The sequence below is a fragment of the Carassius carassius genome, chromosome 3 (genome assembly GCF_963082965.1).
Source record: "Carassius carassius chromosome 3, fCarCar2.1, whole genome shotgun sequence".
NCBI lineage: Eukaryota > Metazoa > Chordata > Actinopteri > Cypriniformes > Cyprinidae > Carassius > Carassius carassius.
This window is the reverse complement of record NC_081757.1, coordinates 43,496,335-43,522,784: the sequence shown is the minus strand read 5'-3', so window position 1 is coordinate 43,522,784 and position 26,450 is coordinate 43,496,335. Positions and strand designations below refer to the sequence as shown.

The 26,450-nt window shown below is 38.0% G+C and overlaps 1 protein-coding gene across 1 annotated transcript in view; it reads right to left on the bottom strand.

Moving 5' to 3' along the window:
- LOC132127477 (hepatocyte growth factor activator-like) overlaps positions 1–8,040 on the bottom strand; it is a 20,979-nt gene extending 12,939 nt beyond the window's left edge. Inside the window, exons 1-5 of the mRNA XM_059539378.1 lie at positions 7,654–8,040; positions 7,468–7,531; positions 7,286–7,379; positions 3,358–3,431; positions 1–68 (exon numbers count right to left, since the gene is read on the bottom strand). The exon at positions 1–68 is cut by the window's left edge and continues 73 nt beyond it. Coding sequence (XP_059395361.1) covers positions 1–68; positions 3,358–3,431; positions 7,286–7,379; positions 7,468–7,531; positions 7,654–7,845 — 492 coding nt within the window. The 5' untranslated portion in view covers positions 7,846–8,040. The remainder of the gene's footprint in view (positions 69–3,357; positions 3,432–7,285; positions 7,380–7,467; positions 7,532–7,653) is intronic.
- Positions 8,041–26,450: the final 18,410 nt, after the last annotated feature.

The window sequence follows — 26,450 nt, the reverse complement described above, 5'->3', positions numbered from 1 at the left end:
ACAAACACCGCCGTTCAAACACGGCTTCTGCCGACAGAGACTCGAGCCGCGACGCGGAAGAAGAAACCCTGAGCAGAGGAAGAGATAAATACAGCAAAACATGCTTATCATCATGACTGGAGAGCTGATTCATGGTGCAGCTGAGTTCACTCGCTTCACAAACCCTCCCTGAGTCATCTGCTCAGAGACACTATTTGTTTTACAATCATAAACAAATGCAGTCTGCATCACTCCCAGACCCCATTACTGAACTTCCACATTCAAAAGAGTGTGTAAATACAGTACAGAAGCATTTCTGCCCATTCAAACTCGCACAGCACATTCTGGGCCGAGTTTATTGAATTAATTTGATAATTACAGTCGTGGCCAAAAATATCGGCACCCTTGGTAAATATGATCAAAGAAGGCTGTGAAAATTCATCTGCATTGTTAATCCTTTTGATCTTTTATTTAAATAGTTCACAAAAATTTAACATTTCATTGGATAATAAGAATATAAAATGGGGGTAAATATCATTATGAAATAAATGTTTTTCTCAAGTACTCGTTGGACACAATTATTGGCACCCCTAGAAATTCTTATGAGTAAAATAACTCTGAAGTATATTCCCATTCATATTCACAATTTTGAGCAATCCAGCCTGATTATAAACATGCAATCATCCAGCTCTGGATTCCTGTTTCACAGAAATCTAAAGAGGAGGGAAAACAAAGCCCAAATTCCCTTAATCATCCATCACAATGAGTAAAACCAAAGAATATATTTCTGATGTGCAGCAAAAGATAATTGAGCTCCACAAATTAGTGAAGTGACTATAAGAAAAGAGCTAGAGCAGTGAAAATTCCCATTTCCACCATCAGGGCAATAATAAAGAATTTCCAATCAACAGAAAATGTTACGAATCTGCCTGGAAGAGGACGTGTGTCTATATCGTCTTAATGTGTGGTGAGAAGGAGAGTTTGAGTAGCTAAAGACTCTCCAAGGACCATAGCTGGAGAATTGCAGAAAAGTCGCTGGTTAAGAAAACCTTTTAAAAAATTGTCAAACAGAACCTACATCAACACATGTTGTTTGGGAAGGTTACAAGAAAAAATATCCTAGCTCATCCAAAAACAAACTCCAGCATATTCAGTTATCAGACATGACTGGAACTTCAATTTGCTTTTAGCAGCAAACACTCAAGATGGGTTTGGTGAACACAGAGATAAAAAGTACCCCATGTGTTCAATGAAATAATTTCTGCTGGAGGTCCTGGACATCTTGTTTAGACACATGGCACTCTGTTAGAAATCTTAGAATGGCCCATATTTGGATCTTCCAACTGTACAATAATCCAAACACAAACCTCAAAAACAACACAGAAATGGGTCACTGAGCACAAAACCAAGCTTCAGCTATAACCATCCCAGTCCTCTGACCTGAACCCTACAGAAAATGAGAGGAGTGAACTGAAGAGGAGAAGCACCAACATGGAGCTGGGAATCTGAAGGGTCTGGAGTGAGTCTGGATGAAGGAATGGTCTCTGATCTCTCACCAGGTGTTCTCTAACCTCATCAGACATTCAAGCAGAAAATTTAGAGCTGTTAAACTGGCAAAGGAAGATTTCAAAAAGTATTGAATAAAAGGGTGCCATTAATTGTGGCCAATGTGTATTAGAGAAAAACATTTATTTCATAATGATATTTCCCCTCATTTTAAATTCTTATTATCCAGTGAAAGGATACATTTTTGTGAATTTTTTAAATAAAAGACCAAAAGGATTAACAATGCAGATTAATTTTCACAGCCTTCTTTGATCACAATTAACAAGGGTGCCAATATTTTTGGCCATGACTGTATTATGTATATATATAAAATTTTCTACAGGAAACCAAACAAGCCACTAATGACCTTTCAAAAAAATAAAAAAAAATAGCATGACGCTGCTGTTCGTAATTGTCTACACACGCAGTGTGTTTGAACCAGAGCACACACTCTGTGTATCTGCTGTTATAAACACGGAGGTCAGTTTGAGTGCATCACACAAACAAAGTGTGTCATTTAGGCATGAACATAAACAGCTCCCTCTGAAAGTCAAACATCCTGGTAAACCCACACTCTCTGCCATAAATCCATCCATGAGCGAAAAATGTGCTCTTCTCCACAGTCATGATACTTTTGATGCCTTTGCTGGCGATGTAAAATGAAGCAGTAAGGTGAATAATGCAATGATTTGATGGCTTTTAGCCATGAAGTTTCTTTAGCAGCCATTACAGTAGTTTTGGGTTTAATTTGAAAACTGTTTAAATTTAGTTACGTTTAGTTCACTTCCATGCAGTGTTGTTTTAAAAGTAAAATGGTCATGTAATGAGATTTTTTTTTTTTTTTGATTTACGTTATTTACATTTCAACGAAAATGAGTTGAAGTACTAAGATTACTAAAGCTTTCTAAAAATAAAATATAAATTATAAAAAATACATATATACTGTATATAAATATATAAATCTATATAAATAAATAAATATTATTTGTTTAGATAATATAATATTATATATATATATATATATATATATATATATATATATATATATATATATATATATATAAAGTGTGTGTGTGTGTGTGTGTGTGTATGTATATATACTATATATACTATAGTTACTATGTATATATAAATACACAAAAATACAGTATATGTTTATATTCATATGATTTATATTATATATAAATATATTTAAAATACAATCAACATTTTTTTTTATATTAACATGTGTGTAAATGCATGTGTGTATTTATATATGCGTAGTAAATATACATAGTACACACACACACACACACACACACACACATACATATATTATGCAAACAAAAACTTTTATTTTGGATGTGATAAATCAAAATTAATAATTTGACAGCACTAATAAAAATACATATAAAAAATACAAACCAATTCTAAATATGCATAAAAATATTAAAGTATACATTGTAAATATATTTCTGCGAATTGATTCATATTAGTGTATATCTTATTTACTCAAATATATTATCACACTAATGTAATAATTCATTTGCATCAGCACTCAAAAATGTCAATGGAAGCCTATGCATTATTAGTATATAAAAATGCATTCAGAAATGTGTTGGCAAATATTCCTGTTTATTATTATCTATTGCTAAATGCATATGAATAACTTTGTGTTCATTTAATTAAACTATAAAATGTCATGGTTGTTTCAAAAAGAGAATTTACTGTGCTTCATTTTATTAAATATTCTACACATTTTTAATCTAATTGGAAATAATGACAAGCTCTAACTTCACAGAAGAACACATGCTGATTTAATAGGTTTAATATGATGAAAGGACGACTTCTTACCATTAAAGAGTTGTGCCTGTAAACTGCAGAATCCCCACTTCTGGTCACGGTCAAAGTTATGTGTGAGAGAGCACCTACAACACAAGATCAACCCAAAACACAATGAGCCTCTGAAACTCTCCAGACAGACTAAAACAAGGGTCAACAGAGTGCACTGACTGCACAAAAATCACTTATTCTTTAAACAAACAAAAAAACACTATAAAAGGTAAAAGCAAATATGACTACAATAAATACTAGTTCACTTGCCACGAGAGAAACACAAAACTCAGTACACGCTTATGTAATTGTGAGCTTTTGTAATAATGCAATGAAGTGTACTTCAGATCTTACTAATGTTTTTTTTTTCTTTACTGTACTTGCAGATTATATAATATTTATAAAAAAGGCCACTTAAGTGACTTTCAAGACACTTTCAAGAACGTTTCTAAATGCAATTAAGTTTGACTTTGTCAAATTAAAAGTTTCTTTAAAGTACATTTTAAATCATTATTTCAATAGTATTCTGTCGTGTTTTAAAGTTGTAGACTTATTCTGATGTCTTGACTAACATACTAAAGCATGTAAAGATTAACTCTTTTTTTACGCAATACTGCATTTAAAGTTAATGTATTTTAAAAGTACTAAACTGCAAATTAAAATGATTTTTTTCAAGTACATGACATGCTGTAGCCTACAAGTTTAATAAAAATTACATTAAAGTATGTTTTAGTTCAACTATAGAAGTAATAGTGAAATAACATATAAAGATGTACTTAACCACTTCAGATGTTATTTAGATTTTTTGAGAATTAGGCATATGCAATATTGGACCCACCGGTGGGTCCCCAGAGTTGATGTGGTTAAGTCCTACTTAAGCGGATTAATAAAAACACTCTAGTTCAGCTTAATGCTTTTAAAACTATTAAACATTTTCATGAATGCAATTGAGCGTTCACAAAGACTAACTTAGATAAACAATGCAGCTCTAATGCTACATGAACAAAGTACTGTATCAAAACTGTCAGCTTTCAAATTTTGTCATTTTTAAAGAAATTCAAACAATGTGCCTCAGTTCAAGAATTTCAATTTTTGTCACACTGTACAATAATTACTATTATTGTTTAGGGTTGGGGTGGATGTAATAAAATCTAATCCACCTTTTTCTGAAAAAGTATTGTCTGACTTGAACGGCACTTTACATTTCTGGTCTCTGGTGTTTCTAGTCATATTTACATATTTTTTGAGCCGATAATATAATGTGAAACCTATGAAAATGGTTTAAAAGAGCACATGACACCATAGTTTCATCATTTTACAGTTTCACAATGACCGTCTTTGTGCAATATAGGACCTGTCATAGTTTGAGTGGGAAGATGACATGAAACGACACGATTAGCTTCACTGAAAACAAATGAGCGCACATGTGCACATACAGCTCCCGATCGGGGCGAAGTCCACAGGAGTCTGTCCACAGAATGTTGAATCTGAAAACATTACTTTCAGTTTGCACTTAAAGGGAAAGTTCACACAAAAATGAAAATGCTGTCTACTCACCCTCATGTTGTTCCAAACTCATAAGACCTTCTTTTTTATAGAAAATCACATACATATACAACATATGCAATGTAATGTATGCTGTTTACGCTTTAAACCTAATGCAAACAACTTATATCCACGCATATACTGTACGTTGCATGTGTTGTTTATGCATGTGATACTCTCCAAAAATAACGCTACAAGGAAACAAATTGTTGAATAGTCATTATTTTTGCTTTATTTGTGCACAAAAAGCTTTCTCGTAGCTTTATAACATTACGGTTGAACCACTGATGTCACATGATTTATTTTAGCGATCTCCTTATTGTGTTTCTGAGCCTTGATTATGTTAGGATCCTTGCTGTCTGTGGAGGGTCAGAGAGCTCTCGGATTTCATCAAAAATATCTTAAATTGTGTTCTGAAGATGAACGAAGGTCTAAAAGGTTTGGAATGACATGAGGGTGAGTAATCAATTTTTGGGTGAACTAACCCTTAAAGTACATTCTAAGTTAGGGTTAGGGTTAGATTAGAGTTAGGGTATGTTAAAGTGTACTTTGTTTCACAACAGAATCACTATCAAAGTGAAAAACAAATAGAAAGCACAATATAATACTCCATACAACATACAGTAGGTCTGCTATATTCCTGATCTTCTTGTTTGTCTTTCAGAAGCATCCATGTTAATGGCTAAATGTAAATGTAAGGCTTTGTGTGATCAAGCAGAGTGAACTATATTTTAGCTGTGAATGAATCACTATTTGAATCAGACGGATCATTTGATTCTGTTCAAGAATCAGACTAATCAGTTTTACACTTACAATGGTTTTCAGTGGAAGGTGATTTTTAGAATTCAGTCTGTTCTTCACAAAAAGCATTGTATGCTTTGCACATGAATGGCACAGACTATGTTTGGGAACTTGACAGGTGATAAATGAAAGCGAGCTGTGTGATGATTCTTCAAAATTGTTCTTTTGCATTCCACAGAAAGAGATTCTATCATAAGGGTTTGGGAGATTAAGAAAACAAATTGACAGGTTTTTGGAAAGCAAATCAAACTGAGGACCGCCGTGTCTCAAGCACAAGCAAACCGTGCTCTTGATTTCTGGAGTGAACGCTCAGTGAAGAGTTGCTCCATGCGGAGATGTGCACACACTTGTTGAGCGGCAGTGATGTGACATTAATAACACACTCTTTCATCTCTCGTCACGGCCCTGATCTCTCTCCCTGATAACACTCACTCACTCACTCTCAGTGTTTAGAAGTGTTTATGAAATCAGTATATGTGAAGTCATCTGCTCCACTCGCTGATGTATGGCAGAAGATCCTAAAGAGCTGCACAGATGATGACGAGTCAAGAGTTAAGTCTGGGCTGGCTAAAGGTTACTCAAGCTCTCTGGTTAGGCTTACATCAGAATCAGGGCTGGGTCTGACTCTGGCTGGATGTTTCAGGGATGTGGGATTGGATTAGTAAGGACTTAAGAAATGGTTTTAAGCTCAGCAGTTTAAAAGAAATTTGATCGGATTTGGTCAAATCTTTAAAATGTACTGTATAAAGATTCCCAAACTAAATTAGATCATGTAGTCCAATGCTATTTTTATCATTAAAGTTTTTACTAGTATTACTTTATTTTTATTTTATTCAATTTTTTAAAATAAATTTCAAAACATTTTTTATAGCTTATTATTATTATTATTAATTTTTTTTTTTTTAGGCAACAAGGTGAAATAAAGTTAGCAATTTCTTTTTCTCTAATTGAATTGTATGTATATGTAATACACCTGATTCAGGCTTGTTTTGATCTAGTATGTGTTGTAAGTTAAAATAAGTTATAAGTTTAAACTAAATAGAAATAATAAATGTTGCCTTTGGAACTAGCTAAATTTAATAAGTTATACATATATTTAAATCCAGCTTTGCTACTTTTATTTTCAGTAACAGAACATGTTCTCTGGTTTTAGTTTTAGTTAACTATCATAACCCCTCGGATCTGAATTGATGCGGGTGGTCAAATGAACTGCTAAAGGACGTACAGTGGGTTAACTGCCTTAAACCAAAACCCAGATTCAAACTCATCCCAAACCAGATCCCCAGAATGTGTGGGGACCTGAGTTTGGTTATAAATGGACAGACTTTTCTTTGCTGATTTATTGGTTAGTTGAACAGTTAAACATGGGTTTGAAAGTAGTATGCTATGATCAGAATGTGAAAACATCAAATTAGCCCAACTATGATACAAACACATTATACGCATGCAGAGTCTGGTTGTGATTTGCTGCAGCTGTGGTTTTTGGCATTTGTGACCTGAGACTGGGTTTGATGGTCAGCGGTTTAAGGGTTATTTCTCTGTGATTACTGAAAAAATAACAATCGGGGATGTGTGTGTACTGCAGGTGTGTGTTAACACTTACCAGGCCTTGTGAGAGTTCATAGAGATACACTGGTGATAAATCACCCCGCCAAAGCGAAAAGGAAACTTGCAGTCTTTGCCATCTGTTGTGAGAACTAAAACACACACACACACACACATCCAGTAAACCAAGAGTTATTAGAAACAAAAACTCTCTGAAATCAATTGGAGAACAGTTCATACCTTTCTGGGTTACAGTGTTGGACTGTCCGGAAACATATATATCAATACCAGGTGCCTGCTTGCGCTTTAATGAGAGAGAGAGAGAGAGAGAGAGAGAGAAAGAGAGAGAGAGAGAGAGAGAGAGAGAGTATGCCAAGATGTACACCAAGTTATATGCACTCATCAAGCCTCATCTGGGACACTCACCGATCCAGCACACTGCAAGCGGGGCAATAAAACAAGACATATGAGGAGCAGAAGAAGAAACTCTCGACGAGTCAGAACTGGAGAAAACACAGGCATTTCTGTACGAGCTCTACTTCCTCTGAGCGCCGGATCCTTGGACGAGTTTCGCCGGGACTCGAGGCGGATGAAGTCCGTCTCAAATGCGAGTGTCATGTGTGGGATTCCTCCATTATATCCCGGGGCGATGGATGCGTGGAGGCGCACCGCAGGAAGAGCCTCTGGAAGGTAGTTCCCACGAGAACAGCCTGGTCACACCTGGCGCAGTGCACGACCCAGCCCAGCGCGCGCCTCTGATGTAATCCCGATCCCCAGGCTCTGAGCTCTGCCTGGTTGTCAATGACAACGGAATCCGCCCCCCCCCCCCCCCCCCCCCCGTGATGCTGCATGCGCACCTTCATCGTGCCGACGGAGAGAGAGAAAGAGAGAGAGAGAGGGGCGCTGGTGTAGGTTGACGCGCGTCATGTTCGCAGGAATGCAGTTAATCATTCATAGACCGAAACTCCCGCAGAGTCAAACCAGCGGATTCCTCGCCTCCATAAAAGTGCATATCGAGGCAAATATGACAATAAGATCCGATACGCTGCGCTATAATACAAATAATGAAACATTTTCCACATTAAAACGAGTTGAAATATATACAGAGAAGAGATTGGTGTTATCATTATCATTGATATTATTATTATTATTAGGCCATTATTATTAATACATATTTTGGTATCATGCATAAGCTAAATAAGACTTGCTGATGAATCTTCCCACATCAAAATGTGCTAAAAAGATACAGTTTATTATTATTATTATTATTATTATTATTATTAAATATTTCGTATAATACCTATTACCTTGGCTAAATCAAAAGTAGAATTCTACTCACGATTTCCATATTAAAATTAGCTAAAAACATGATGATGATGATGATGATGATTTTTATAATGCGTGAGCTAAATAAGAGTAGCCTTAGAATGATTATTTATGTTTAAAACGTATATTAACAAGAAATATAGACGCTAGCTATACTTGCTATACTATAAATGACTAAAATCTTACTGAAAAGTGGAGGAATGTTTAATGTTCTTCAGCTGTGACGCCACACTGACACTCCCCTGGATTTTCATTCATTCATGTGACAGCTAGAAGAGATGAAGGATAGTAAGTCACGCTCAGGAGAAGATGCTGCAAGCGTGTCGTTTTACACGCTTTATGTGAGAATCTGGGTGTGACGGTGTCTTGAAGTAAAAACCAAACCATGAAAATGCACTTAAATTAAAGCTTCCCGTTTTTGAGTACAAAAGTTGCCGTGTTGCCTTCCTGTCTGTTCAAAACTGTGGGATTTAATGTAGTAATGCATTAGCCCCACGCCCCACCCATGCTGGTCATATAATTACAATATCATCAAAAAGTTGATTTATTTCACTAATTCCATTCAAAATGTCAAAACTTGTATATTATATTCAGTCATTACACACAGACAGATATATTTCAAATGTTTATTTCTTTTCATTTTAATGATTATAACTGAAAACTAAGGAAAATCCCAAATTCAGTATCTCAGAAAATATTAATATTACTTACAAAGAAAGGATTTTTAGAAATATTGGCCAACTAAAAAGTATGAACATGAAAAGAATGAGCATGTACAGCACTCCATACTTAGTTGGGGCTCCTTTTGCCAGAATTACTGCAGCAATGCGGCGTGGCATGGAGTCGATCAGTCTGTGGCACTGCTCAGGTGTTATGAGAGCCCAGGTTGCTCTGATAGTGGCCTTACCATGGATACAAGGATACCATGGTCCTTAAACCAGGTACTGGAAGCTTTGGCACTGTATAAGGTGCCAAGTCCTGTTGGAAAATCAAATCTGCATCTCTATAAAGTTGGTCAGCAGCAGGAAGCATGACGTGCTCTAAAACTTCCTGGTATACGGCTGAATTGACCTTGGACCTCAGAAAACACAGTGGACCAACACCAGCAGATGACATGGCACCCCAAACCATCACTGACTGTGGAAACTTCACACTGGACCTCAAGCAACGTGGATTGTGTGCCTCTCCTCTCTTCCTCCAGACTCTGGGACCCCGATTTCCAAAGGAAATGCAAAATTTACTTTCATCAGAGAACATAACTTTGGACCACTCAGTAGCAGTCCTGTCCTTTTTGTCTTTAGCCCAGGCGAGACGCTTCTGACGCTGTCTGCTGTTCAAGAGTGGCTTGACACAAGGAATCTGACAGCTGAAACCCATGTCTTGAATACGTTTGTGTGTAGTGGTTCTTGAAGCACTGACCCCAGCTGCAGTCCACTCTTTGTGAATCTCCCCACATTTTTGGATGGGTTTCATTTTCATTTTCATGGGTGCGGTTATCCCTATTGCTTGTACACTTTTTTTCTATTAATTAGACACAGAGCTCTGTAAATGGACTGCATTTATATAGCGCTTTCAACAGACCCATGGCCATCCAAAGCGCGTTACAAATTGCCTCACACTCACCCATTCACACAACTCATTCATATACCGACGAAGGTGGTGTCAGCCATGCAAGGCGCCATCCATCTCATCTGGAGCAGCTGGGGGACACCCCTCTTGCTCAAGGACACCTCGACACTTGGTCAGGTGGAGCCAGGTATTGAACCACCAACCTTCTGGTTTGTAGACAATGTACATGAACCACTGAGCCACGGCCGCCCTCTGTGAACAGCCAGCCTTTTTTGCAATGACATTTTGTGTCTTGCCCTCCTTGTGCAAGGTGTCAATGGTCGTTTTTTGGACAACTGTCAAGTCAGCAGTCTTCTCCATAATCGTGTAGCCTACATAACTAGACTGAGAGACCATTTAAAGGCCTTTGCAGGTGTTTTGTGTTAATTAGCTGATGTGAGTGTGGCACCAGGTGTCTTCAATATTGAATATTTTCAAAATATTAAAATTTTCTGAGATACTGAATTTGGGATTATATTCATCAAAATTAAAAGAAATAAACATTTGAAATATATCAGTCGGTGTATAATGAATTAATATAATATACAAGTTTCACTTTTTGAATGGAATTAGTGAAATAAATCAAAATTTTGATGATATTCTAATTATATGACCAGCACCTGTATACACACACACACACACACACACACACACATACACATATGTATTTATATAAATAAATATTATCGGTCAAAAGTCACATGATTTGAACCCAGAAGTGTGTGAAATTATCCATTCAGAGCTCCAGTAGAGTCACAAATTAGGTAAAATAATTTGTGCTGGTTTGAAGTGTTCTACCTGCACTGCATTACGGTGTTGTTGAAATAGGCCGTCACTAAGCTACATAGGGGACTGCCCCTGTGTTATCATGCTCTGAAACAGTGTGTAATCCTTCTGAGGGAATCCTGGGGTGATGTCACTGGCGGGGATGACCTAGGGACCAGGAAATATAAAAGCACTTGCGGTGGAGATTATGTCAGCTTCTGGATTGAGAAGGAAGCGCTCGCAGGCATGTAGGAAGTATGGGAAGAGATGGCAAGTAGAAATACAGTCTCGACTGTAAGAAATCTCAAAGAAAACTCTTCCCTCGTACCCTGGAGGAAATGTGTTACTGATGGGTTCCTCCTCAGAGACTGCTCACCCACAGGGGAGTGGTGAGCAGCAATAGCAGCCACATAGACGTTCAAAGCTGAGGGGATAACACTGTGGCAAATCTCTCTTGCAGAAATTCCAACACTGGACCAACAGGGCAAACGACTGGGACCGACTGACGGCTGTGACATCATGAAGTGAACGGTTGCTACTTAGTAGGGTACGATCCTTGTAGAGGGAGCTCTGGACTGGAGGATGGTCTCAACAAGCGCTTTACAAGTTGCCTAACACTCACCCATTCACACAACTCATTCATACATCGACGGCGGTGGTGTCAGCCATGCAAGGCGCCATCCAGCTCGTCGGGAGCAGCTTGGTTGAGAGACCCGATGCTATGAGCTGTGCCCCATCAGGGGCCACATCCACACCTTACACAACTCCAGGCGGGGTGAAAGATAGTCCTCCCCACCTCTGAGAGGAGATCCTGCCCAGTGGAGCTGCATGAGTCAGGGAGAACCAGAAGGGACATTGCGAGGTCTCTCAAGATGCAATCAAGTCCACCTGGTGTCCGTAGTTAGTATTATTACACGGGGCCTTGTGGCAGGATACGTGGTTTCTTCCACATGTCAAAGGCATGTAAGCAATGTTGCGTGACCTTGATCATGCGAAACGGGTTGCCCCTGGGGGAAAACCCTTTGGTCCTGAGCCACCATTGCAAGGGTGTCATGTACAGCAGCCCAAAAGGTATCACTGCTGTCAGACCCAACAGTTTCTGGAACTGTTTCTCAGTGAGTAACTGGCCTTCTTTCACTCTCTTGACTGTCATGAGGATTGACTCGCTGGAGCAAGACGTGCTGCATCATGGTCGAATCCCACACCACGCCCAGATAAGTGGTCCTCTGTACTGGAGAAAGCATGCTTTTCATTGCGTTAGTCTTAACCACAACACTTTCAAGTGAGCGAGAACGACATCTTAATGCCAAATCGCTAAATGCTCTGATTGAGCTAGTATCAACCAATCATCGATGTAATTCAGTATGCAGATGCCCTGCAGTCACAAGGGAGCCAGAGCAGCATCCACACACTTTGTGAAAGTGTTGGGGGAGAGTGCTAGACCGAACAGAAGAATCCGATATTGGTGCACTTTGCCCCCGAAACCAAACCTCAGGAACTTCCTGTGATGAGGAAGGATGGATATACGGAACTAAGTATCTTTCAGATCTATAGTCACAAACCAATCCTCAGACATGATTTGAGAGACGACTGGCTTTATTGTCATAATTTTGAACTTGAGTCTCATGACTGAGTGGTTCAACAATCGAAGATATAGAATTGGACCACCAATCCTTCTTTAGAACAATGAAGTAACGGCTGTAGAACTCAGACTCTCTGTCGAAAGAAGGGACCACCTTGATGGCCTCCTTCCTCAAGAGAGTGTCTGCTTCTTGTTTCATTACCAGAGACTTCTCGGGGCCCAACAGAGTGGGAAATAACCTGTTGAATCGAGGCGGACGCGACCCAAACTGAATCTTGTACCCTCTTTGTACAGAGTGCAGGACCTATTGGGACCCATTTGGCAGAAGCTTCCACACTGCCAGATAATGCACTTAGGAACCAGTCTCTCGAGACTGGCCTCTGGTGTGTTTAGAGATGCTAGTTCTGTGCCCTGAAGCAGAGGACCAGCAGGAGATGGTCGATCTAGCTGCTCTAGAGACCGCTTTGGAGGTAGCGAGTTTCTCAGGACCGCTATGTTTCTATGTTAAGGCCAAACAAAGTAGTTTCACTTTCTCAATGAAACAGTTTCACACACAGCGGCCTTGAGTATCTCTTTGGATTTGAGACTTTAGTCTTTGCTACTTTACAGATCTTCTTCATGCACCAAGAGCTTGTAACACTCCAAAGAGAAAGGAAAACTTTAAACCGCATCATATGACCCCTTTGAAGAAAATCATAATAAGAAAGAAAAAAAAAAGGTTTATTTTCCTAAAAGGATGATTTTAACAGAAGTATTTGATTTGTGGGAAAGTGCAGGGGGATTTTTATGACACAATTTATTGTCTTTATAATGACACATTACTCATAATCAACAATAGTCTATGTCTATATATTTTTGTTATAACGGACCAGAGTGCTGAATGGTGAGTTTTTAGTCAGTGTTGCACACTGATTTTTATAAAAGTCTAAAGAAACATGATTTGAACCCAGAAGTGTGTGAAATTATCCATTCAGAGCTCCAGTAGAGTCACAAATTAGGTAAAATAATTTGTGCTGGTTTGAAGTGTTCTACCTGCACTGCATTACGGTGTTGTTGAAATAGGCCGTCACTAAGCTACATAGGGGACTGCCCCTGTGTTATCATGCTCTGAAACAGTGTGTAATCCTTCTGAGGGAATCCTGGGGTGATGTCACTGGCGGGGATGACCTAGGGACCAGGAAATATAAAAGCACTTGCGGTGGAGATTATGTCAGCTTCTGGATTGAGAAGGAAGCGCTCGCAGGCATGTAGGAAGTATGGGAAGAGATGGCAAGTAGAAATACAGTCTCGACTGTAAGAAATCTCAAAGAAAACTCTTCCCTCGTACCCTGGAGGAAATGTGTTACTGATGGGTTCCTCCTCAGAGACTGCTCACCCACAGGGGAGTGGTGAGCAGCAATAGCAGCCACATAGACGTTCAAAGCTGAGGGGATAACACTGTGGCAAATCTCTCTTGCAGAAATTCCAACACTGGACCAACAGGGCAAACGACTGGGACCGACTGACGGCTGTGACATCATGAAGTGAACGGTTGCTACTTAGTAGGGTACGATCCTTGTAGAGGGAGCTCTGGACTGGAGGATGGTCTCAACAAGCGCTTTACAAGTTGCCTAACACTCACCCATTCACACAACTCATTCATACATCGACGGCGGTGGTGTCAGCCATGCAAGGCGCCATCCAGCTCGTCGGGAGCAGCTTGGTTGAGAGACCCGATGCTATGAGCTGTGCCCCATCAGGGGCCACATCCACACCTTACACAACTCCAGGCGGGGTGAAAGATAGTCCTCCCCACCTCTGAGAGGAGATCCTGCCCAGTGGAGCTGCATGAGTCAGGGAGAACCAGAAGGGACATTGCGAGGTCTCTCAAGATGCAATCAAGTCCACCTGGTGTCCGTAGTTAGTATTATTACACGGGGCCTTGTGGCAGGATACGTGGTTTCTTCCACATGTCAAAGGCATGTAAGCAATGTTGCGTGACCTTGATCATGCGAAACGGGTTGCCCCTGGGGGAAAACCCTTTGGTCCTGAGCCACCATTGCAAGGGTGTCATGTACAGCAGCCCAAAAGGTATCACTGCTGTCAGACCCAACAGTTTCTGGAACTGTTTCTCAGTGAGTAACTGGCCTTCTTTCACTCTCTTGACTGTCATGAGGATTGACTCGCTGGAGCAAGACGTGCTGCATCATGGTCGAATCCCACACCACGCCCAGATAAGTGGTCCTCTGTACTGGAGAAAGCATGCTTTTCATTGCGTTAGTCTTAACCACAACACTTTCAAGTGAGCGAGAACGACATCTTAATGCCAAATCGCTAAATGCTCTGATTGAGCTAGTATCAACCAATCATCGATGTAATTCAGTATGCAGATGCCCTGCAGTCACAAGGGAGCCAGAGCAGCATCCACACACTTTGTGAAAGTGTTGGGGGAGAGTGCTAGACCGAACAGAAGAATCCGATATTGGTGCACTTTGCCCCCGAAACCAAACCTCAGGAACTTCCTGTGATGAGGAAGGATGGATATACGGAACTAAGTATCTTTCAGATCTATAGTCACAAACCAATCCTCAGACATGATTTGAGAGACGACTGGCTTTATTGTCATAATTTTGAACTTGAGTCTCATGACTGAGTGGTTCAACAATCGAAGATATAGAATTGGACCACCAATCCTTCTTTAGAACAATGAAGTAACGGCTGTAGAACTCAGACTCTCTGTCGAAAGAAGGGACCACCTTGATGGCCTCCTTCCTCAAGAGAGTGTCTGCTTCTTGTTTCATTACCAGAGACTTCTCGGGGCCCAACAGAGTGGGAAATAACCTGTTGAATCGAGGCGGACGCGACCCAAACTGAATCTTGTACCCTCTTTGTACAGAGTGCAGGACCTATTGGGACCCATTTGGCAGAAGCTTCCACACTGCCAGATAATGCACTTAGGAACCAGTCTCTCGAGACTGGCCTCTGGTGTGTTTAGAGATGCTAGTTCTGTGCCCTGAAGCAGAGGACCAGCAGGAGATGGTCGATCTAGCTGCTCTAGAGACCGCTTTGGAGGTAGCGAGTTTCTCAGGACCGCTATGTTTCTATGTTAAGGCCAAACAAAGTAGTTTCACTTTCTCAATGAAACAGTTTCACACACAGCGGCCTTGAGTATCTCTTTGGATTTGAGACTTTAGTCTTTGCTACTTTACAGATCTTCTTCATGCACCAAGAGCTTGTAACACTCCAAAGAGAAAGGAAAACTTTAAACCGCATCATATGACCCCTTTGAAGAAAATCATAATAAGAAAGAAAAAAAAAAGGTTTATTTTCCTAAAAGGATGATTTTAACAGAAGTATTTGATTTGTGGGAAAGTGCAGGGGGATTTTTATGACACAATTTATTGTCTTTATAATGACACATTACTCATAATCAACAATAGTCTATGTCTATATATTTTTGTTATAACGGACCAGAGTGCTGAATGGTGAGTTTTTAGTCAGTGTTGCACACTGATTTTTATAAAAGTCTAAAGAAACAATATTGATATTCTGTATTCAAATGTAGCCTATTTTATTTAGTACATTTTTAATTCAGCTTATCAGTAAATTTAAACTGCATAGATAAAACAATAAACTACCATACAATAATTAATAAACTTTCAAACTATTTTAGGTTATATATATATATATAATTGCTGTAAACACTGCTCATATGTTGTTAAAAAGCCTGATGCATTTTATTTGGCCGCCATCTAGTGTTGAGTGTGCGCTCGTGCTCGAGTAATAATGACTTTCACTTTCGTGTTCATTCATTTACTGCTGAATCTTGACCGTTTTCAGTTGTAGTTTCAGGGGTCGTTTCCTGAGAATTAAAGGTAGGCTACGTTTCCCTCAAAATAACAAAGAACACGACATAATAGTCTTGAACTGCGGCTGTTGTCCTCTCCGTTTCCCCCGTATCCCGATGGGGAATTCCGACAGTTCCGGGGGAAAGTCTCTTCCAGATTCCAGGGAATCCCTCTGAAGGTGTTTATAAGGCTCTGTGAATGGGCTGCGATCAGAATCAGGTGAACTACAGGTGTCTACAACCACATTTCAGCGCAGATCTGGATTCACGGACGCCGCAGCGGATCCAGACGAGGTGAGGTTAATAACCCAGAGGATACTTCAGATTAAATGATGAGTTTATGATATATGAGCTATATATCATATATATATATATATATATATATATATATATATATATATATATATATATATATATATATATATATATATATATATATATATATATATATATATATATATGCTATATGACCGTCTACAAACCAATCATCCTTTAGAGGTGACAGAAAAAAAACATTGGAAGTAGTTAAGAAGTATGCATTTTACATGTGGTTATTAAATTTTGCGATCATTTTAATAGACGTTAAATGATAGGACGTGAATCAGCATAATCTCGTGTTTAATAACTGTGTTTAATAAATGTTTAATAAATGTTTGCGTGCGCGTGTCGGTTTCAGTATAGGCTACATTTTAAAACTGGCTATTATATTTATTTGACATTTGATTTGCGATAATGTTAATACATTTTAAATTAGGCTATAAAACGTGTATTGGCTGTAATATATACACTTAGCTATATACAGAAAAAAAATAATACATTCCCAAATGTTTTTTGTTGTTGTTGTTTAAATGATTGACTGTTTTAAATGTATATTTCAAACTGGATGATTTCATCATCCTATTTTTTTTTTTTATGTAGATGTTGAGTAAAAATCAGAAAGAAAAGGAAGGGGTGGGGGGGTAAAAGAAATAAAGGTTAAAGTTGATTTTAACTTTTCTCTGATGGGGCAAGTTGTCACGTTTATGTTGTGTTATGTTATGTAATTTAGTCACTAAAATTTCTTTTAAACATATGTTGTGGAAGATGTTTAAGAGTGCATTCATAAATGAAGCTATGTCTCTCAAGTTCCCATGGAGACAATTTATCCCATACAGTGTGACGACATGCCCCACTATGTGCTGTGTAGTGTGAACTGGGTCATATCTGTTTAACCTTTGGTTTTTGAGCTACACGGATTGCGTGAACTTTTGCCAGCAATGATAAGAACACATACTAGTGAAACACATAAAAATAAAACATCACAGCATCCGTCCGTCCGCCGCTCGAGAGCTGATTCATGCAGTGAGCAAACGTGCGTCACGAGTGTCTGATCACAACCATGTGTGAATGACCAAATGCAGTGGTGTGACCGACTCGCTCCAGCTCCGCGCCAGCAGTTTTATAATCCCCACATGAGCTTTCCTTACATGACACACGGCCAGATTCTGCAGATTGGGTAGTTTTCGGTGAGTCAAGCCTCGGCCTGCGGAGTGGACTGGAGATCAGCCCGTCTGGGTCACTGAAGGTGATTCACACGTGGAGCTCAAAGTACCGTGAAGTGTGTGTGATTCAGACTTTCATTCTGCTGAGCTCACAAATAAAGCTCTTGCATTAGGAGACTGGGCCTAAAGTGCTGCTGTTTAACCCATGCTGCATCACAAGAGCTAAACTTTGCTGTTAAACCTGTTGCACACAATACATGTTCACACTTTTTATCAAGTAAAAGCTCTTGTACAAACATCTTCGGCTTTTGCTCCACATGTCTTTCTGCTGAAATCTTGACTGATCTTTATCAAGTAAACGTCAGAATAAGTCTATTCATATTTCCAGATGAACATTTAATGGACTGAAGCAGCTTGGCTTTATTTGATTATCCAGACATCATTTCTTAGAAAAATGAGTCAGGCTCAAATCTGATCAAGAGACTTTTGAGGAACTTTGTTCATCCCTCAGTCATCAGTGCATTGGATCATGTTCAGATCATTTAAATCTCATCTTACCAAGAAGTATTGTTGGATATATAGAGTGACGAATGGTAGTTCGTAGTATCTGCTACACTGCTGAATTTCTCATTGAATTTACATTGCAAGTATCAGAATATCACCATATATAATTAATGCACCATGTCCACTAAACTGCATATTTTTGCTCAGTTTTTGTCTGAATAAAACTGAGCTCTATTTCCCTCCTTATTCTCTCTACTGTATATATATAAGCCAGAAAAGCCTTATGTATCCAATATGAAACTCAACAAAATCTTTAATTAGATTTTGCTACTCTCTCTCTGAAGTAGATTTTTAGAAAGTGCCTTCATGGGGAAATATGTGTGTGTAACTATGCCAATAAAACACACACACACACACACACACACACACACTTACTGCGTGAGGAATTAAGGCGTATAGACTGACACAGTGTGTTTTTTCTGCTGTAATGGAAAGTGGAGGGCCGTGCTGCTGGGCGTTTTTTTTTTTTTGGGGGGGGTTTGACGGTTTGCACACGGATGGACGTCTTTCATGTTTGAAATGTGGGAGGATCCAGGTGGGATTCAGCAAATGGGTTCGGCACAGGAGGTGACTCACCTCAGCGAGAAATTAGGCCAACAGTCTGAGGACTATTATTATTATTATTATTATAATCAGTGATTTTCAGGATCTTTGAGGCATTAGAGAGATGTTAGACAAGGATGCTGGTCAGACATCTGGTTAGGTAACAGCATTAGTTCATTAACATGTATCTGTTTATATCACTGGTTACTAGGGTTTCAAAGGGGCGGAACATTTCTGGTACATTTCCAAAAAACTTTCCAGATTTTTTGGGAAACTTTTGGAAAGTTTTGTTGATACCCATACTGGAAACATTTGACTATAAGCTCCTATCAGTTAATATTAGCTAATGCATTAACTATAGCATTGATTAACAATTATCAATACATTTCTTTAATTTTGTTACCATTAGTTAAATAAAATTACTACTGTTCGTTGTTAGTTAAGGTCCACATATTAACAGATACATCTTTGATTTAATAATATTCGTAAGTGTTAAAATTCATGCTAACTACATAATCTTAAATGTGCCACTTTATCATAGGGTGCTAGCTACCATATCATTTGATTCAACTTCTGAATTTAATAGCTTAGTGCATTAGCCAATCTCACAATAAATAAACAAACAAACAAACAAATAAATAAATAAATAAATAAATACAAATAATTCATTACATTTATATAGCGCTTTTCTAGGCATTCAAAGCGCTTACATTGTCAGGGGGTATCTCCTCATCCACCACCAGTGTGCAGCATCCACCTGGATGATGCAACGGCAGCCATAGTGCGCCAGAACGCCCACCACACACCAGCTTACTGGTGGAGAGGAGACAGAGTGATGAAGCCAATCAGCAGATATGGGGATTGTTAGGAGGCCATGATGGTCAGAGACCAATGGGTGAATCTGGCCAGGATGCCGAGGTCACACCTCTACTCTTTTCGAAAGACTTCCTGGGATTTTTAATGACCACAGAGAGTCAGGACCTCGGTTTAACGTCTCATCCAAAGGACGGTGCTTGTTGAGTATAGTCCCCATCACTACACTGGGGGGCTAGGACCCACACAGACCACAGGGTGAGCACCCCCTACTGGCCTCACTAGCACCTCTTCCAGCAGCAACCTAGTTTTCTCAGGAGGTCTCCCATCCAGGTACTGACCAGGCTCAGCCCTGACTAGCTTCAGTGGGAAACCGGTCTTGGGCTCCAGGGTGATATGGCTGCCGGCCAAATAACCTAACTATGATTAATAAATGCATTAGGCTACGTTTATATAATACTATATAATATTTTAGACATGGCATGTTAACAAATGGAACCTTTTTGTAAGGTGTTTGGCAAACATATTGTTTGACAATGAACAGTTGCATTGCATGAACTATCATTAACAAAGATTGATAAATCATCTTATATAGATTATAGTAAGCTAGTCAATGTTAGTTACTGTCAATCTGCAAAACAAACTGAGACATACGAAATAATTGTATCCAAAACGTCACACTTTACCTTTAAGTGCAAATATTTCAGTACAGATTCGTTCCACGTTATTTTTAACATGAGAGCTGCGCGCCATTTGTAATTTGAATGCGCGAGACTTCCGGTGTCGCTCGCTTCAAGTCATTTTACCAACGAAAACATCATACTGCATCTGGAAATTGTTATCCATTATCCTGATCATAAACACATTGGTTTATAGCGAAAACAGTTGCTGTTATGTTCTTCCAGTTATGTATAATGGTTACTTAATCGGAAGTCTTGCACATTCCACGTTTAAAAATAAGGTTGAGATATCCGATGTTGTAAGACTTTTAAACGAGAAACAACGAGTGTTTAGTCGGGTGTTAGTGCCTGGAGCATAAAAACGGTCACAAGTAGCACAGGTATATTTGTAGCAATAGCCAATCTCTCTCTCTCTCTCTTTTCTTTTTTTTTCACCACAGTCAGATATACAAATAGTTGTATCTCAGCTATATAATCCTAACAAACCATACATCAATGGAGATATTATTTATTCAACATTCAGTTGGTGCATAAATAATTAAAAGAATAATAAAAAACCTTTTATGATTGGTTTTGTGATCCAGGCTAACACATATAGGCTGGTGATATGCACTAGTTACTAAAGGTGTGGACTGTAAATGGTTGACAACGCATCCGTCAGCTTCAGCAGGAGAAACAATTCTGCCGAATCATTAAATTAATCATCCATATAATCGAGTTTGAGTCAGAGACCCCCTCCAAGAGTCTAGCTCACATCCCAAGAGAAGCGGGACCCCGTCCAGACCGATCAACGCGCGTGATTCACACAGACGAGTGTGTGAGAAAAAGAAGAAGAAGAAGCAGAGCTTTTAAAAGCATCTGAAAGCATCTTCAGTCCAGTGTAACCTGAAAGCCTTCTGCGCGGACACCTGCATGACGTAGGCTATTCTGCTCCGGGCGCGGCCCCGCGCTGACGTGATCGCGCCGAACACACCTGAACACACCTGAGCCCGCCGGAGTTTGCTGACTCACCTCATTCAGAAAAAGCCCCATTCAGAGGAGCAGCTCGACTCAGTCCAGCAAGAGCCTCGGAGACACGGGCTCGGGCTCGGGAGCGGAGAGAGATTCCTGAACCGACCTAGCGCACGAAGATGTGCCCCAGACTCAAAAACCGCAGGTACGTTGCTTTTTATTGCTCTTCATTAGTATGATTTTCTCATTAACCCTTTGTAGTGTCAAGATACATTATTTTCAATGCACGGGCCAATTTGGTTTCAGTAAGGAAATATCCACATTTAAGTGTTTATTTAATTACGTTTTTGTTTCAGTAGAGTTAAATTAGCCTACAATAAATATCTTTGAAATATGTTTTCTCAAAATTAGTTTTTAGTTTTAAACTGAGCGAGAGAAAGCACGAACGAAAAAAAAAGAAAGAAAAATAAAGTATTATTTAAATGCTTTATTCATGTATGTATGTATGTGTGTACACATAACTCAAACTATATATATATATATATATATATATATATATATATATATATATATATATATATATATATATATAAAATTTATTTTTTAAACAGAGTGTTTCATATCATTCACTTGAATACAATTGTATTCCTAAAAACATGGTGATTCTTTCCCGGTTGTTGATTGTATTTTCTGATTTATGGAGTTTTAAAAATAGATTCAAATCCCGTCTGTAAAAACTTTTACCTCCAACACGTCTTTATCCAGTATTCAGATTTATGTTAAATCTATGTAAATTAGAGTATATTTAGCGCCTCATTTTCACAGTTAAACATCATATTTAAGAAAACTTTTAATACAAAAGAATTGTCCTGATGTACTGTGATTAATAAAGTCTAGAAGTATGATGATATTAGACTGACCCTTCAAAATATTTTTAGGTGCAATATTACCTGTATTATTGGCTATTGTTACAATGATTTACTTTTAACAAAACAACCAATGATATGGGTGAAAACAGACTCAAACTGGTGCATTTTGGAAATATAGAATATTATTTTGTTAACTTCACTTATTCTGATGTTGCTTTGGTTGTAGGGCTATGAAAATAGCCTCAGGTTGATTCAGTCAATTTAAGGCTTATATATATATAGTGGCACATTATGTTTTTATGGTTCCAGCCAGACAGGTTTTAAAGCAGGTAATTGTGAAATCGTGTGGATGTGAAGTTGCTGATCAGGTCTAGAGGAGACGACAACGAGTTCAGATGAGGGAGAGAGAATCTGGCAAGATGTTGGCATAGCTGTTTCTATTTATGGTCCTGCTATGCCTCCATATTGCCATTTTTTTACTTCCAATGCCTGCAAAGCAAAAAGAAATGCCACCAAGATGTTATAAAAAAATGTGTATTATTATTATTATTAATCCACAGTGGATGTCAATGTTTATGCTGCCATGTGTCAAATACATGATTTTATATTAGTTACTAAACTGAGATCATTTATTTATTTATTTATTTATTTTTACTTTGATTCAGTCTTTTTTTAATGTTATGTAACATTTTCTTATAATCCAACAATATAAGTTTCCTAAACTAAACAATTGTCATGTTTTATTTAATTTGTATTATATAATGTGAGGTTACACCTTTATTTGCATTTACATTCACACACACACACACACACACACACACACACACACACACACACACACACACACACACACACACACACACACACACACACACAAACCAGATTTAGTTTTATAATTTTTATTCTGATTTAAATCTGTTGGATCATACAATAATGATGATATTAAGCTGTCTACTATTATTTATTAATCATTAATTTATACTTAATTGCATCGTTGAATTGAACTTTATAAACAGTTTTTCTCAAATATTTTACCTCAGTTCACCATATAATTAATTACTATCCTTAATTTTTTTTTATAGAATGTTATATGTAAAAAGTGAAAATGCCAATTGAACTTATAAATAAGCTATCTGTACTTGATATGACCCTAAAAAAAGTTAAAATCAAGTTTCTGACCGAACTGAATCTAAAGAGGTGATATTTTAAAAATGTATCAGAAACACTTCATTATAAAGACCAATTCTCACGATTACCCAGTTGCTTATTAGCATGCAAATTCACAAATTTTCTGTTTTTTAGTGCAAAAGTCATAGTTAATTGTGAGAACTGGACCTCAAAATAAAGTGTGACTGAATCATTTAATTATATATAATTATGTCTTTGTAGGAATGAGTCTTGATTATGGGCAACACATTGAACAATTTTACTGAACAAAAAATACACATAGCAGAATATTTTATTCCTTAATATTTTTCTGTTCAGTGATTTTAATCAGTGAATTCTGAACATAAAAAACTCTAAATGAACCGATTCACTAAAACCCTGTCTGTCATGAAAAAGTAGCTCGTAACTTTCTAAAATAAAATAAAAAATAAATAAATCGAATTAATTTATCAAATAATAACATGGCTTCTGAAGAACAAGGCTTTTTTATTTTTTATAGATATTTTACTTGATATTTTATAGATATTTATGGGCTGGGGTGAGAAATATGTCTGTCTCACGCCCAGTTATGAAGCGGCACCAGAGTAATCCTGCAGTCTATTCTCTGTTGATTAATCAGCGTGCTGTCTGCAGCAAACGCTCGTCTGAGGAAGGATCTGGGATTAAATGCACTGGGAACTGGATGTGACTCAACTGAACTGAGTCTCAGAAGTCAAGTGTTTAAACACGACGTGAGCTCCTCACAGTTGTGCGGCTCCACGACTGTTCTGATGTCTCACTACTTCTCTGGAATGTCTGTGTGATCTTTTCTACGTTTTACACACCTTGTTTGAACCAAATGAAGCTTTTGGTTGGGTGTGTATTGTTAGGAGATAAGGTTTTAGGTAAGGTTAAGGTAATTTTTTACGTTTTTTTTTTTTTTTGGTTAACATTGATAACCTTTTTCTACTTTATGAAATTACTGCCTCCAAAAAATCTGCTATCAGCAATTATCACCATGTATATGCAATCTTTTTTAGAAAAATCATTCTTTCACAGTTAAAGTCATGCACAGTTTAAGATGACACACTTCTGTAGAACGAACTGTACATTATCATCACCCTCGACAAAATCCAGTAACAGGGTTTTTTTTCTTTTTTTTTTTTTATTATTTACCATTGGCTTTTGGATTATTGCAGTAATTATGCTTTGTGACTAATCAAAATGTATTTTTACACGTTTTGTTCATCACACCAGTTTTCACACATGAACACAACTTTTATGAATTTAAAAGTCTATACATTTGCTTTCTAATGCTAAACATAAATTCATGTTTGACTTTGCAAGTCGGAGATCACTAAAAATAACATTAAAGAGGTGTGGACTTGCAAACGCTGTGGTGAAGAGATGCATAGCAGATTGTCATCACTCAATGTCTGGATGTCTAAGTGGTGCACGCAGAATAACATAGGTTTCATAGTTCCCCAATCTGGAAAATTAAAAAAAAAAACGTCCAAACCAATTTAAGAGTAACAATTTAATTAAGGTCCAAAAAATAAAAATAAAAAAACAGATGCAATACGGATAAACAAATGATAAAGCTTGGATTATCGAATATCAGATCCCTTTCTATGAAAACACTAAATATGATATGTAAATGATATGATCACTGATCATAATCTAGATGTGCTCTGTTTCACAGAAACCTGACTAAAACCTGATGATTACATTATTTTAAATGAGTCCACCCCCCGAGATTACTGTTATGAACATGATTATGAACACTGATGATGAACATAAGCTGTGTCCAAAAGGTGAAGGTAAACTGTAAATTCTGCTTCTAGTTTTAAGTATGGTAGAACCATCACTTGTACTGTACCACTAAAGACTGCTTTGTAAGTAATCTTCCTGATGTATCCCAATTCCTCAGCACATCCAAAAACTCAGAACAACTTGATGTTGTAGACACGGTTGCTCCCTTAAACATAAAAAAGATTAAGGAAAACAGTCTGACACCGTGGCATAATGAGCACACACATCCTAAAGAGAGCAGCCCGAAAAAATAATCGCAGCTGGAGGAAAACAAAACTAGAGGTATTTCATATTGCATGGAGGGAAAGTATCTCATCCAACAGAAAAGCATTAAAAACTGTTAGACATGCTACTTTTATTCCCTTTTAGGAGAAAACATATATTTATTCAGTACAGTGGCTAAATTAATGAAAATAAAACCATATTCCATTCTGATTATTATTAATTCATCATTGCCATTAGGATACAGTATGTCCCCAAAACCTTCAAACTGGCTGTTATTAAGCCTCTCATAAATAAATAAATAAATAACTTGTTTGTGGAGAATTGGTTAACTACAGACCAATCTCGAATCTCCCTTTTCTGTGAGGATTTCCCGTCAGGATTTAGACCATATCATCGAACAGAGACTGCTCAACGACCTGCTCTTATCATCTGATCGTGGTTGTATCTCTCTAATAGTGCTATTGGATTATAAAATATTTGACACTGTCTATCTATCTGCTTCTCAAACTTAAAGGCTTTTAAAACTTTTAAACTAAATTTCAAAACTTTGTCTGAAAACATTTAGTTGGACCAACTTTGCTTTTCCAGTCCACATAAAGGTTGTGATGTGTTGTGTAGAGCCCCAGCAATAACAAGACTGAGCAAAAGAATCAGTCACTTCACAGACTGACCACTAAGTGGTGCTGTTCCATTACACAAAACCAGGAAACCATCAAACCTGCAGAACTGTAACCACCTGAGAATGAGTGCTTTAGCTGCACTTCAGTAGAGCTGAATCTGACAGATTGATGTGAAAGTGTGCGTCTTTCCTGCTGTTTATAAAGGATGAGGGTAGGTTTACTCTCTCTCTCTCTCTCTCTCTCTCTCTCTCTCTCTCTCACACACACACACACACACACACACACACACACACACACACACACACACACACACACACACACACATACACCTTACATCACAACGATCTTCAGAAACACAACTAATCTACCTACTCAGAAACCTGTTCAATCCATCTTTTCATTCCACACACCT